This window comes from Vigna umbellata, chromosome 9, assembly GCF_029865625.1.
Source record: "Vigna umbellata cultivar VRB3 chromosome 9, Vumbellata_1.0, whole genome shotgun sequence".
Classification (NCBI taxonomy): Eukaryota; Viridiplantae; Streptophyta; class Magnoliopsida; order Fabales; family Fabaceae; genus Vigna; species Vigna umbellata.
Window position 1 is genome coordinate 8,970,112 of NC_142173.1, and position 15,370 is coordinate 8,985,481.

The window sequence follows — 15,370 nt, forward strand, 5'->3', positions numbered from 1 at the left end:
AAGATTCACCAATTTTGCTACATGTTTCGTTTTCTAATTTTACTAATAATTATTTTATCAATTTTATTCTTTAAGTGATATGTTTTAAAATTTAATTTTTTTTTAGTTGATATGTTTTTAACTTAACTATTTCTAAAACTAAAATAACTAGTCCTAATAAAAAAATATTTTTATAATAATAATATATTATTTTTATTATTATATTTTATTATTTTTTATTATCATAGAAAATATGAATATACTTTTCCTATAATTTCAAATTTTTAAAAGACAGAGCCGGAGTTGAAGAAATACAAAAGAAAAAACAATGAAATTGTTTAATCATCATTTTAAATAAAATAATGTTAAGTATTATCTTAGGTATCATGCAGAAACAAAAACGAAAAAATATATTTATTTTATTAGAAACGTAAAATAATATTTAATACATATCTTCAAATAATAAAAATAATTAATATATTAAGTATTTCTTATTTAGTAATGGGTTTAAAATATTCATTGACAATAACCTTCAAATAATTAAAATATGTACTAAAATATACTGCATGCTCTTATGACCATAAAAAATACATATTAAATATTCTTTAATTAGTATTTTCCTAGACATTTTCTTAATAAGTTTTGTCACCTTTCAGAATAAGAACAAGTAAAATAAGGTGCTGTTAAAGAGTAGATTAAAAAATTAGACGAGTGATGGTTTAATTTCTCCTATTAAATAATAATTAACATTTAATAGTTTCAATTAATAAAAAAAATAAAACAGTCATAAACAATTCTTAAATATTTTGCTCTAACAAATATTTTGTATTGACTTTTTTGCTTTTATTAATGACACTCATTACTACCATCCATAAATAAGCCTTACTCCGCGATTGTCCATTTCCTTCTCTTCTTGCATGAGTTATTATGAAGGCTATTTGGTGGGTAGTAAGAACCATAAGTGGGACCCACACACTTGAGACAAGAAAGTTATAAAAGACAACGAAGGAATTGTGGTCCTTCCATGATATATATGAAACAAACAACCTAAGAAAACATTGTCTTCCCAAAGAGTCTCCTAGATAGTTTTAGAGTTCAAAATGATTTAGAGAGAAAGAAAAAAGAAAATTACAGATACAGCTATTTGTATCTGAACCCTCTGATTCAGGTGTGTCAACCTATGATTTTTCTTTCAGTTTAATATAATTGGATTTACATAAGCACATTTAATAAATAGTGTGTGATTTTTCTGGTCAACGCAGATCAAAGTACAGATTACTGAAATCTTTTGAATCAGATTTTAAACCATTCATGATGTTTGGAAAAATAATATTTAGTTGTCATAGATTTGCTTGGTTTTTGTTTTGAACATGCATTCCATTTTTCTTGTTTAGGCTATATATAAGATATGATGATGATATATGTCTGTGTCAAAAACCTCTAGATTTTAGAAAATTCCGAAATCTTTCAGAAACTGTGTCTTTACACCTAGTGACCCTACTTTTTCTCGTTTTTTCTTCTACATTTCATTACAGGCTTTGCAGAATTCCCCCAAAGTTGAACAATTCAAGGTTTGCATGAAATAACTGGGTTGGTAGTCACACTCTGACACATTGTTTTATTCTCTCATCTTGGTTTTATTTGCCTTGGAGTTGTTTGGCGAATTGTTGCAGTGAGTGGTGCATGAAATATAGCAGCAATGGGTGAAGAAGATGAAAGCTCTAAGAATAAGAACATTGGTGGTGCTGCTGGTGCTGGTGCTGGTGGCAGTAGAAAAGGTGCTGGTAGACCTTGCAAAAGGCCAAAGCCAAAGAAGGTGCCTCAGAGAGGACTTGGTGTGGCACAGCTTGAAAAAATTAGACTTGAAGAAGAAGAAAAGGAGAAAAAAGCAGCAGCAGCAGCAGCAGCAGTAGCAGGTGCAAATGCAAATGCAAATGGATCATCGAACAATTCAGCCTGTGATCTGCGTCTGCAATTTGCAAACTTTCCCCACTGCAACTATCCATCTTCTTCAAATTCAATGCCTTCAAGCACTGTTTCATTAGCAAACAGTGGTGGTGGCGGCGGCTCTGAGGCTTGTTGGCATGGTGGTGTTCCACCACAGGGGCGTGTGAGTGGGGCCCACCTGTGGGCCCACCATAATTTTGAACTTCAGAGCAAGAACTTAGGGATGGACCCTAAATTGACTCTTGCATCAAGTTTGCCATGTCAGTCCAACCCTCTTAGCCCCTCCTTCAATTGGTTGCAGAGAACCCAACAACAACACCCTTCATCATCAATGGTAAGATGTTTTAATGTTTGATCTCTCTCTTGAATTCTCAAAATGGTTTCCATGTTTTACACATTCTGTTCCTGTGGAATAAGACAGATATGGTTTGGATTTTGCAGGTGAGTGCCTCCTCAGGGACTTCATCAACAACTGTGCCTAAATCCTTGATAGAGATCCCTTCAAACCAAAGCTACAGTGGATGCTATGTTTCCAAGAGGCAGGAGGAGAGGGTATTCACACTTTCAACTCTCAATTGATTAAGTTTAACTGTTTCCACCGCTGAACACATTTTTTCATTTAGTTGTTCATAGATCCTCTCTTTCAATTTTTGTATAGATATTTTGATGAATTCAATATTTGTGATCAGATAATTTTCCATGGATTTTGTTTATAAAATTTGGAATAGATGATACAACAGAACTTTAATGTTGTGAGCTTGATGCAGATGACAGGGATTAAAAGACCAGGCTCCTTCTCTCTTCAAACCCCACCTGCAACCTCTTCCAATTTTAAACCTTTAACTTTTCCTTCCCCTGTTAAAGCAAGTGAAACAATTCCATGCCGTCGTGGAAGAGAATTCAACTTGGATTTTAGCAATTCAACTATAAGGTTGTTGGTTCAACTTTGATCTTTTGAGTTGATAAGTTCTTTGTAGTTACAAATTTTGCTTACTCACTCTTCATTTGCAGGGAAGTTCCTTCCCTTGCAGCATCCAACTCAGAGCTAAACTCAAAGAAAAAGAAGAAAGATAATGAGAGTATCAGTGGAGATTTTCTTAGACTAGCTCCTCCTATCCCTTGCTCAAATTTTAAGTTAAACTCTACTTCAGCTTTCCAACCATTTCACCACCTGGTATATCGTGATTTTTGTCCGATTCGGAAAAACTCATAGTAGCCATTTTCTAATTTTATTATTCGTTCTTAACTTCCATTTTTCTTTTATTAAAGGCAAACATGAAGAATCAAGTTCCTCCCCCATCAGGGTACAATCAACAGCAGCAACATTGTTACAATTTCATCCCTCCTTCAGCAAATGCAGCACTAGTTGGACAACAATCAGATAGGTTTCAGAATCATAATGTGGTGGCAAGAAGTGCTAATCTTGATCTCACTTTGAAGCTTTGAACATCTTCAACCCATTTCTTGTGGTCTCACTCTTAGGGTCGTGAGACTTGTTTGGTCATCTTGAATTTAATTGTGAGTTAGTATGTAGTGCTTCAAAGGGCCTAGAAAATCACTAGCCTTAGAGAAGCAAGAATGAAAAAGAAAACATAGGCGCTGATTAATTTCTTTGCTTAATGACTATGCTGTTATTAGGCTTAATTTTGGTGGCAATGCTGCCTTTGGAGCTTTTGTTATTTATGTTCCGTTGTTAACATTTTTTATGTTTCGATTTATGTATGACCAAGTTAGATCATAAACTTAGTTAATCATTCTTAAAAATATGTTGGTTGTTAAGACTCCGGCAAGTGTACCGAATCGTATCAAGTAATATAAAATGGTAAGACCAAGTATCGTATTCCAAAGGACTCACGGCCTACACAGTTATGTGATTTTTTTATTAAATAGGACTTGAAAATAAACTCTTTTGGGTTTAGAATGCAAATACTGAAAAGTAAATATGCATGCAATTTGATCAATTTGACAAAAGTGCAAAGATGAACGATTTTGATATTATGAGATGATTATGTTGTTGGGGTTAGATTTCACCTAGTTTATTCTCATGTATATACGAATTCTACTTCTTCATTAATGTCAATGTCACTCTCTAAAACACTTAAAACTCGATTCCTCGGTGAATAAAGTATATCCTTAACTTGTATTCCAAATAGTTAATTATGAAGAACAGGAGCTTAAGACAACCAGAATTCATATCCCCCATTCCTGAGTAATACTACTTCTTGGAATAATTCTTCGGATCATGAATTGTAAAATACCTTCCGATACTAATGCAAATCATACATCATGCTAAAGAATGAGTTAAACAAAGCAAGCATTACGTAAAGAAGAATTATCCTAACAATTAATGAAAGAAGCATATATAATAAGGAATCAATTCAATACATGAGAGTTTACAAAGGTTACATCATCCCCAACAACATATAGAGTTTAGTTCACCATTGACATGGTGAAACTAGATGAACAATGGAAAAAGAATGAAAGATAAAACCCTAGAAATTGAAGATAGGAGCTTTTGCATGCAATTTCGCCTTCAAGGGAGCAAGGAGTGTGTTTCTGAGCCTATTTCGTCCAAAGATATGAACCCTAGGCCGTCCAAGTCCTTAAATAGAACATCAAAATAATAGGAAACGGTTCCAAGCTCACAAGAGTGGCGCTCAACGCCCCACTTATGGCGCTCAGCGGTGTGCGAGTCACAAGTTACGCTCAGGGTTAGCTTAGAAGGCAAGCAAGCATGGTGCGTCTCGTCAGAGTTGAGCTCAGTGCCCCTGAAAAGGGCGCCCGGGCGCAAGCCATAAGCATCCTGCTGAGGGCTTCAGAAAAGGGCAGTCAAGCGTGAGACAATGTACTTTGGCACTAAGGGCCCCCAAAGTGGCGCTCAACGCTGTTGCGATCTCCCTTCTTTGATGCTTTTCCATCTTTTCCTGAGTTCCAACTCCTTACTACTTTCAAATCTTCTTCCATATTATCTCAATTCCTGTTGAAAACACTGAAATCTAGCACAAAGCCATCAAATTCACCTTCAACTCTTTTATTCATCAAAACAATGATTCTAAGCTATATTCTAAGTCAAAAAGGGTATTTTTAGTATCAAATAACGGTAAATTCAACTGTTATCATTGGTACATTTATATTTTGTTTGAAGACTTAACGAGTAATTTGGTTTTATATTCATATATTTGATTTGTTTTTATTTTTATATTTGGTTTTTATTTAATTGAATTTCAATATTCATTAAATAGAGTTAATGTAGTCTTTTATGCTAAATAGATGTTAAAATGTGACAATGTATCAATCTAGTAAAGGGTTTAATTAGTAATTCGATCTTTATGTTTAGATCTATGTTTCATTTTTGTCTCTACAACTTTTTCGACTTAGTTGAGTTCCTGTATTTTTTAAAAAGAGACAATGTTGTCCCTTCGTAAAATCAACGTTAACAAACATTAAGGCTCAAATGATTTCAAAATAAATATAAAAACTAAAATAAATGAAAGACTTAAATACAAAGATAAAATTATTAATTAATCTTTTATTTGAAATAAGGTTTTCATGAAAATAAAACTTGAATTTCTTTTGCAAAGTGAATTTGTAAAATGAAAAATACTCTAGAATTATGTTTCTCTACTATAATGAGATTGTTGATAGGGGAAGCATAAGATTAGCTTAACCCACAATCTCTGTGATATCTGTTTTTGGTTATGACAACACATAGTTAATAAAAACACATGTATATGTATTGTCTTATATGTGTTATATGCTTATGTGATTATTGTGAGATTTATACAAGCATAACTGTGAACATATTGTGTTGATTGTTGCATACTATTGTGTTTGAAATGTGATTATATATGTGTATGCATAATATGAGTTTTGAAATGAAAACCACATGCACCAAGCATATCTGCATGACTTAATCGATTACAATGACGGGTTAATCAATTAAGGTCATAAGACAACTTAAGCTTTAAACTGTGGCAAAACAACAAGTTTTAAATCGATTACGTTAGTGGTTAAATCAATTAAAATTTGTGTGTTTGCACAAATCTTTTTCAAGTGTGCTATAATGGATTTTGAGAAGAAAAGTTTTCAAAATGCGTATGATTTGACTTACTCTATATATTGACGCATGATTTGAAATTCTGTAAGACAATTGTGATTAACACTTTCATATCAGTTTCAGATTAGAGCTTTGAAGTTTTACAGAAGAGAGAAACGCTCCAAGAAACAAGAATTGACGTGGTGTACAAGTCTTGAAGATTTCTTGAGTAGCAAGATTGATTGATTTGTAAAGTCTGATCGTTCTGCACAACAGAGGTGCATACTGCTGGATCAAGAGCTCTTGCAAATGCTTAGTGTTGTTGTTTTCCTGTGGTGTATACAGGAAGAAGAACGTGGTTCTTGACTTTGAGGGGGATCTCAAAGGCTGACTATAGGAGAGGATTGTTCTTGCTGCTAGTCTGTTTGTATTTGCCTATATTAGATTAATGAGTTAGAGAGGTGATTTACATTTTGACATTGTGGTCGCTGTAAAGCCGTTGTTGTAACAACTTAGATCTCTATAGTGCATTGGCTTCCAGTCTCGGGTTGAGTGGAAGGACATTGGATGTATGTTGTGGCCGAACCAGTATAAAAATCAGAGTTTGAATTTTCTTCCTTATCTGTATTCGAATACGCATATTGTTACATTGGATACATTTTTACTTACGATTCAAGAAAAGTTTAAAGACTTTCAGTTTTGCTATAAAGATTTCAAAAGCGATCATTTTTATACATAACGAATTCACCCCCTCTCTTAGTGTGAGAAACGAAGCACATCTTTTCTAACAGAGATGATGAGGATTACACTTATAAGCTATTAGTTTGATGGACAATGTAGACACAAACCTACAATATGGTCTGGTATAACTTTCTGTTGAGACAAGGTTAGGATTGTAAACTTTGTCTCATTCAGGAAGCTAGAGATTGGGCCATATTAGGTCAAATATAAGGTGTCATGTCACCATATTCTCTTCTCTTATTCCTTCATCTCTACTCTATACATTCTAAGAGTGCTTATAAGAAGTGAGAGCTTGAGAAGCCTTGAGAAAGAGTAAACAACCAGTTGTTGCCTAACATCATTAGGTGAACCTATTTTGGTAAGAGAAGCTAACATTATTCTTTGTTAAGTTTATATGCATGTTATAATGATGGTTCTGTGTTGTGAAGGTGAATTTGTGGTGCTTTATATTATATTCTATTTAAATGGATACTCATTGTAATGAATGAAATGATGAATGTTGATGATGTATGCTCACATGTATCCATTGCAAAGGGAAGGAATGTATTTTGGGTCGTGTAGAGCTTGGACATGGTTGGTCAAAACCTACTAGAGGAAATGGGTAAGTAGAACCCAAACAAGAAGAAATCAAAGTCTCTTGGTTGATTTGGAGAGTCTAGACTAGGGCCTTGTCAAAGTTTATTCAATAATGCCCATGATTTGTGGGAGTTTACTATGAGGGTAACCTCAATGGAGCGGCATCGTATGGATAAGTGCATTAGGATGTGAGTTGCATAGGCATGAGACTCACATAAATGAAAATACTTAAGTGTGTGAGAGTTGATGGGGTCGCTTGTGATTTTGGTGTGGTGGATCTCTCAGGAGTAGCCTATGTATAGCAAAACCACAAGAGGATTAACCTTATCACACTTGATGAAGTAAAGTGACTGGTTCGAGTTCTAACTTTGCTTTACTTGTTACCAATAAGGAGTATTGGTAAATATTGAATAAATTTGTTTTGATGATGCTACAAGAAGTTTTAGTTGCAGAAGATATTAGAATTAGTTAAAAGCAATTTGTAGAAATTAAATGTAGTAGGAAATTCTTGTAAACCTTGTAAACTTGCATTTTTAACTACAATAATCGATTATGATTAAGCAATAATCGATTATCACAAGTCATACTTGAATAATCGATTATCACTTCATATAATCGATTATCACATTTTTGAAAACCTATAACGGACTTGAATAATCGATTATCACTTACAAAAATCGATTATTCATGGCAGTTGGGAGCTGACCTTTGGCACTCAGTGTACTTGGCTATATATTTTGTTTTGGAGAAATTAGAAAGGAACGTTTTTTGAACTGAGAAAGCTTAGAACACTGTGTGTCAGAGGAACGTTCTTAGAAAGCTTTTTGTTCATTGTTTCCTTGCTTGGTCTTGTGAAAGGAGAGGCTCGCGTATCGTGTGTCGATAGTCGGAGCAGACTCTCTTCAAGTTAGCAAGGTGCTCTGCCTGGTCTTGTGAAAGGAGAAGCTTGTGAATCGTTGGTCGATTGCTGAAGCGGTTCTCTTCAAGTTGGTAGAGTGGTTCTATTCATTTTATTCCTGTTCATTATCTTGTAATCTGTGAAACCATTTTTAGTGAAAAAGGTTAATCACTATTTATAGTGATTAACGACTGGACGTAGAATCTTTTGATTCGAACCAGGATAAAAATTCTGTGTTGATCTTCTTATTCCCTACACTCATATTATTTTACGTATATCAACTGTTTGATTAATTTTCTGAAAGAAAATTATTTTTACTAAAAGGACCAAATTATTTTTAATTGTGATCGAACACGTTTTCCGCTCTCTGAGTTTTTAATTCCGCTGCGCTATACTCTTCGAAAAATACCCCCTCCGATACCATCAATTGGTATCAGAGCTTGCTTTGATAGTTTTTCAAAATTTGCGAAAATGGCTGGTCACAATCAAAACCATGTATATGCTGAGGGTGCTTCCATTAACAGACCTCCATTGTTTACTGGTGATAACTATGCTTTTTGGAAAGTTAGAATGGAGATTTTTATGGGGTCTGTTGATAGAGGTATTTGGGAAGCTGTACAAAATGGCCCTTATATTCCTATGAATACTGTTGATGGTGTAGAGACTGAAAAACCTTATTTTAATTGGACTGCTGAAGAAAATAGACGAGCTCAGTTTGATATTAAAGCTCGCAATATAATTTCATCTGCTGTTGTACTTGATGAATTTTATAGAATTTCAGTGTGTAAGACAGCACAGGAAATGTGGGAAGTCCTCAGAGTCACTCATGAAGGAACAGAGGACGTAAAGCGTGCTAGGAAGAACACTCTCATTCAGGAATATGAGATGTTCAGAATGCAACCTGGAGAAACGATCTCTGATGTTCAAAAACGATTCACTCATATTGTGAATCATTTAACAGGGTTGGGTAAGACTTTTGATACTGATGAACTTAATGTGAAAATTCTGAAATCTCTGGACAGGTCTTGGCAACCAAAGGTGACTGCCATCTCGGAATCTCAAAATCTTACTCAGATGTCAATGCCAATCTTGTTTGGAAAGCTCCGTGAGCATGAACTTGAGCTGAGGAGATTGACTGCTGAAGAGGATCAAGGCAAAAGGAAAACTCTAGCTTTCAAGTCTGAAATTTCTAAAGGAAAAAGCTCTAAGAGAATCGAAGAAGATGATTCTGATGATGAAGAAAATATGAGCTTGATGATAAAGAAATTTGCAAAGTTCATGAAAGCAAAGGGAAAGGACAAGTTTCACAAAGATAGGAAAGAAAGTCAAGAATCTCCATCAAACGTAAAGTGCTTTGGTTGTGGAGAGAGAGGGCACGTAAAATCTGAGTGTCCAAAAAGCAAGAAAAGTGAAGACAAGAAGGAAAGAAAGTTTCAAAGGAAAAAGAAAGCTTGGGAGGATAATGCCTCTAGCTCAACAAGTTCAAGTGACACAGAAGAAGAAGCCAATCTATGCCTTATGGCAGATTCTGAAGAAACTGGAAGTCAAGTAAGCGATTCCAGCTTTGAATCTAGTGAATTAGATTTACAAAAAGCTTTCTATGAATTGTTGATTGAATCTGAAAAACTTGATGTTGCACATAAAAAACTTAAGAAAGAGAAAAATGAATTAAAATTGAATTATGAAAAGTTGCTTGATGATGAAGTTGTCTTAAGAAATAAAGTTAGTTCTTTAGAAACAAAATTATCTAATGCAAATGCTATTGTTGAAACTGTTGAATGCTTGTCTTGTAAGAATCATATGTTTAACATTGACATACTTGAAAATTTACTTTCTAAAGCAACCAAGTCTGTCTCACATGTTTTTAGAAGGAGCAATGTTAGAAATAAAGAAATGCATCATAAAAAGTCTAAAGTTAAGAGAACTCGTAGAGTTTGGGTTGAAAAAGGAACAACTGTAAAAACCAAACTGCATGGTGTTTGTTGCTTCTATTGTATGAAAAAAGGACATACTTCAAACAAATGTAGAATCAAACATTTTGATGTTCCTGATGGAAAATGTGCTTGGATTCCCATTATAAAGTAATTTGTCTCTAACCCTGAGGACCCAAATGAGATTGTGGGCACCAAACCTCTCTTGGATGGTTTTGCAGGTTAAGTTCTCAAAAGGAGAGGAGAGATCCATGGTATTATGCTTTCGGAAATAATGATCTAAGAGCAGGAAGTGAATCCATCAAATGGCATTCAAAGCCTTGGTTCGAACTCCATGTGATTGAGCTAAGTGTTGTTTGAACTGTGTTATTGCACTTTGTTCTGGTTATCTTTCTAATTTTCCATTATTTGATTACTGTTATATTCATTTAAATGAGTTGGTTGATAGATTTTCATTGGCATTTTTAGATAATTAAGTTATTTGATGATTGAATTGGCATTTCCGTTTCAAAGATGTTTTCTGTGGAGATCTATTTATATGCATGCCATATGAGCTATGATTTGCTCCGCATAAAGCTTGATTTCAAATTGTGAAAATCACTGTAGAATAGTCTTTAAAAGCAGTTGTCGGAACTGCATTTCCTTGTTTGAGTCAATTTTCCAGTTTTAAATTCTGGTTTGCCAATATTTCATGGATAAAATCCATTGAACCTAGATAAACAATGTTATTGAATTAAATCTGATTACTGCATATTGTTGTTTTAATTTTTATATATGTTGTTTTATATGCAGAGTTGAATTCATTGGGTTGAACAGATTGGGATATGAGAGTGCATGAATCATAGTTGTTGTTTTGAAAGTTGTAAATTGTGTTGTCAAAGTTAATTTTTTTTTAACTGATTGTGCTAGCTGAAATGCTTTCATGTCAAACCTGTAGCAGCTGTGATAATTTCCATTTAAGCTACTGTGGCATTCATTTTAGTTTATAAATTGGTTGCTTAATCATTGATATCTTAATTGTTTGAAAAGTGGTTGTTGATTTCGTGGGTTAATTGAGTATGCTAAAAACTAAATTTGAATTGCATATTTAAGGGAGTATCTTTACTTTATGAACTTAGAAGAGAGTTAGGAGTGTTAGACATATCTTAGAATCAAAATCTATGCAAATTTTTGCATTTTTCGTAAACTTAACGCTTCATAATCGATTATCACTAAGTTATAATCGATTATTCATGCATCAAATTTAATTCTGGAAAATCTTGAGCAGATAATCGATTATCATTATGCATAATCGATTATCATGCAATTCTGGGTAGTAATTATTGAACTGATAATCGATTATCACGAGCCATAATCGATTATCACGCTGACAGTTTCAAAATAAGAGCCGTTGGAGCATCCCATAACGGCTATAAACGACCATAAACGGCTAGTTTGTCCATTTTTCTTATAAATAGCCCCCATAATCGATTATTAGACACTCCTTTGCACCCAAATACTGCTGAAATCAAATCTAGAGCTCAAATCTTCTTCATTTCCCTTCACCTTCTCAAAATCTCATTTTCCCATTCTTCCTCCATGGCTGACTCAAGAAGGCACCGTCGCAGAACAGCTGGAGCCTCCTCTTCTTCTCATTCACGTCTTGCAAACATAGATGGATGAATTTCAGATCAAGGGAAACACGCAGACTTTGTTAATTCTTGGCAAGAAAGGAAGATCATGGCGGTAAAGTTTATTCGTCTTGACTTTTTCCGCTTCTATGGCTTTCAATTTCCAAACACTTTTGCTGAGCAGGGGTTAACGCATATGTTAGAACAAAAAGGCTGCATTTATCCTGATCTGATAAGAGTCTTCTACTTCAACTTGCGCTATCGAGATGGGATAATATCTACTAAGGTCAAGGGAGTACGCATCATTTTAGATGATGACATATGGACCAATGTTGCTCAACTTCCCATATGGGATGATGCTGTCAAAGTCCACTTAGGACTTGAAGATTTCAACAGGATGATGACTTTTCAATCCTTCCTACGTCATCCTGAACGACAAACAAATAGAAGGCAATTACTGGTTGGAGGTTTTAAAGTTGAAGAAAGGATGATCCACTACTTGATTGTCTGGATTTTATGTCCTAGAGCAACCAACCATGCTCAATGCTCTGAGCAGGATTTACTTCTATTGTACGGGATTCTAAATCACACACACATCGACTGGCCTGCTCTCATTGCTGACACAATGGTAAAAGCCAAGAAATCCCATTCATATCAACTTCCCTATGCTCTTCTTATCTCTAGGATTTTAGAATTCAAAGGTGTACCTGTTGAAGGAGAACTAGTTCAAAATATTGAAGCTGTGGGATCAGAAATTGGAGATACAACCTTTCGTCAAATGGGATTCATTACTAGAGGAAGAGTCCTTATTCACAAAGATGATGATCATCCTGATGTAGATGAAGATGATGACATGGACACTCATATGGCTGACCCAGTAAGTGCTGCTGCTCCGTCTGATGCTGGACCATCCAACATACCCTCCTCTTCCTCAACTTCTATGGAAGAACATTTTGCAAGGTTATCTAAACAATTGGAGGATATGAGTCTTGCACAAAAGACTCACTTTGAGGAGATTTATGAGTGGCAACGATCTATTGATGAGTACATGGTTGATCAATTTCTTGATCTTGATGTTTGTCTATCTAACATCGAGAATCATCTCAACATTCAACCTCCCGAGAGATCTCTTAGTCCTGAGTTTTAGATATAGGTTCTATGTTAGACTGTTTTGTTGTTTACTTGCCATTTCATCTATGTTATAATTCTGTCTGTTATGTGTCTTCTTATAATGTAATCTTTATTTTCATAAATAAAATGATCTCTTGATTATATGCATCCTTTGATTGATTGAGGGGGAGATCATATTTAGGGGGAGCCTTTAACATCTGATCTTTTTGCTTCTGATCAAAAAGGGGGAGAAGAATAATACAAGGGGAGAAGTATAAATTATTACAGGTATTGCTAACCTTGTTGTTGTTTGTTAGCTTGTATGTTTTGCAGGTAAGCCAAACTTGCTTTTAAAATTGAATTTTTGATCATCATCAAAAAGGGGGAGATTGTTACCAATAAGGAGTATTGGTAAATCTTGAAGAAATTTGTTTTGATGATGCTACAAGAAGTTTTAGTTGCAGAAGATATTAGAATTAGTTAAAAGCAATTTGTAGAAATTAAATGTAGTAGGAAATTCTTGTAAACCTTGTAAACTTGCATTTTTAACTACAATAATCGATTATGATTAAGCAATAATCGATTATCACAAGTCATACTTGAATAATCGATTATCACTTCATATAATCGATTATCACATTTTTGAAAACCTATAACAGACTTGAATAATCGATTATCACTTACAATAATCGATTATTCATGGCAGTTGGGAGCTGACCTTTGGCACTCAGTGTACTTGGCTATATATTTTGTTTTGGAGAAATTAGAAAGGAACGTTTTTTGAACTGAGAAAGCTTAGAACACTGTGTGTCAGAGGAACGTTCTTAGAAAGCTTTTTGTTCATTGTTCCCTTGCTTGGTCTTGTGAAAGGAGAGGCTCGCGTATCGTGTGTCGATAATCGGAGCAGACTCTCTTCAAGTTAGCAAGGTGCTCTGCCTGGTCTTGTGAAAGGAGAAGCTTGTGAATCGTTGGTCAATTGCTGAAGCGGTTCTCTTCAAGTTGGTAGAGTGGTTCTATTCATTTTATTCCTGTTCATTATCTTGTAATCTGTGAAACCATTTTTAGTGAAAAAGGTTAATCACTATTTATAGTGATTAACGACTGGACGTAGAATCTTTTGATTCGAACCAGGATAAAAATTCTGTGTTGATCTTCTTATTCCCTACACTCATATTATTTTACGTATATCAACTGTTTGATTAATTTTCTGAAAGAAAATTATTTTTACTAAAAAGACCAAATTATTTTTAATTGTGATCGAACACGCTTTCCGCTCTCTGAGTTTTTAATTCCGCTGCGCTATACTCTTCGAAAAATACCCCCTCCGATACCATCATTACTTGGCTAGTAAAGCCCTAAGCCTTGTCTCGAATCTACCCTAGTGTGACAAGTGTATGGTCTCTAAGATTTGCTCAAGTTAATCCATGGTCTCATTTTGGAAAATAGATTCACGGCACATGCATTCTTACATGTTAATGTCTTGAGGTTGATGGACTAATATGTAGCATGAGCTTGTTTGTGTTATTATGAAAATTTGTGATATCTGTTATATGTTTCTATATGTTAGCTTACCCTTCTTATTTTTGTATTTTTGTGGTTTTGCCCTGTCATGATCGTGTGATTACACAGTAACAAATGTCCAGACAAATGGTGATGCAAAACTGGAAAATGAATAAAGGGCTTGAAGCTTAACCTAAAGCTCTTATTTTTCCTTTATTTTAAGTTTTTTTTAATGTATCCCTTAAGATGTTGAACTCATGTCACATGTTAAGTATTTTGGATATTTGAATGTAATAAAAAACTAGAAGGATCCTATTTAATATTTTTTTCAAACTAAGTTAATGTTGTCAAACATTCTCTTTTCTTGAAATAAAAATTGTTACATGACTCCTAGGGCATGCATTAGAAGATTCTTATAAAAGGTATTAAACGACCCATATAAAGAGAGTTAGACGAACCCTGTAGAAGGCATTAAGCGACCTCTTCATAATGCTTTAAACGAAAATTGTATAAACATTAAGATGTTTTTGAAGTTTGTTGAAAAAGGAGTGCTTCGTTTCTCACACCGAGGGGGGGGAGTAATTGGTGTTATGTAAAAAGGATTACTTTCAAAAACTTTTTCGCAAAATAGGATGTCTTTAGACTTTTCTTGAATCACAAGTAAAATGGTATGTAATGCAGCATTTCACTTAATCGAATACAAAAACAGGTTAATCGACTATAATAAAGAGTGTACGTATCAGAGAAATCAAACACTAGTTTTTATACTGGTTCGGCGAACTTGCCTACATCCAGCGTCCTTCCAACCAGAGGAAGCAAATGCACTATAAAGATCTAGGTTTTTAGACCAAGGTTTTTACAGTGACCTCACGTCAAAATATAAAACACCTCTCTAACCCACTAATCTAATATAGGCAATACAACAAACAAGACACGCAACAAGAACACCCTCTTCTGTTGTCAAACCCTTTGAGACACTCTCAAAGTCAAGAACACATTTCTTCTTCCTGTAATCACCACAGGGAATACCAGTCAATCTTCA

At 34.5% G+C, this 15,370-nt stretch overlaps 1 protein-coding gene across 2 annotated transcripts; it reads left to right on the plus strand.

The window, feature by feature from the left end:
- Positions 1 to 1,019: 1,019 nt before the first annotated feature.
- LOC124832486 (uncharacterized) lies at positions 1,020 to 3,638 on the plus strand. Of its 2 annotated transcripts, XM_047306701.2 has the most exons (6): positions 1,020 to 1,147; positions 1,515 to 2,260; positions 2,368 to 2,478; positions 2,694 to 2,857; positions 2,938 to 3,100; positions 3,196 to 3,638. In XM_047306701.2, exons 2-6 carry the CDS (start codon positions 1,679 to 1,681, stop codon positions 3,370 to 3,372), a joined length of 1,197 nt encoding a protein of 398 aa, XP_047162657.1. In that variant the 5' UTR covers positions 1,020 to 1,147; positions 1,515 to 1,678; the 3' UTR covers positions 3,373 to 3,638. The 2 variants fall into 2 exon arrangements, with proteins under 2 accessions (XP_047162657.1, XP_047162658.1); XM_047306702.2 differs by lacking the exon at positions 1,020 to 1,147 and having other exon boundaries at positions 1,171 to 2,260.
- The last annotated feature ends 11,732 nt before the right edge of the window (positions 3,639 to 15,370 follow it).

What these genes read in the sequence shown, in the direction of transcription:
- LOC124832486 (XM_047306701.2), top strand. Translation starts at nt 1,679, where the DNA reads ATGGGTGAAGAAGATGAAAGCTCTAAGAATAAGAACATTGGTGGTGCT. An exon ending in TTTAGCAATTCAACTATAAG is followed by an intron (nt 2,858 to 2,937) that starts GTTGTTGGTTCA and finishes CTTCATTTGCAG; the next exon opens with GGAAGTTCCTTCCCTTGCAG. An exon ending in TCCAACCATTTCACCACCTG is followed by an intron (nt 3,101 to 3,195) that starts GTATATCGTGAT and finishes CTTTTATTAAAG; the next exon opens with GCAAACATGAAGAATCAAGT.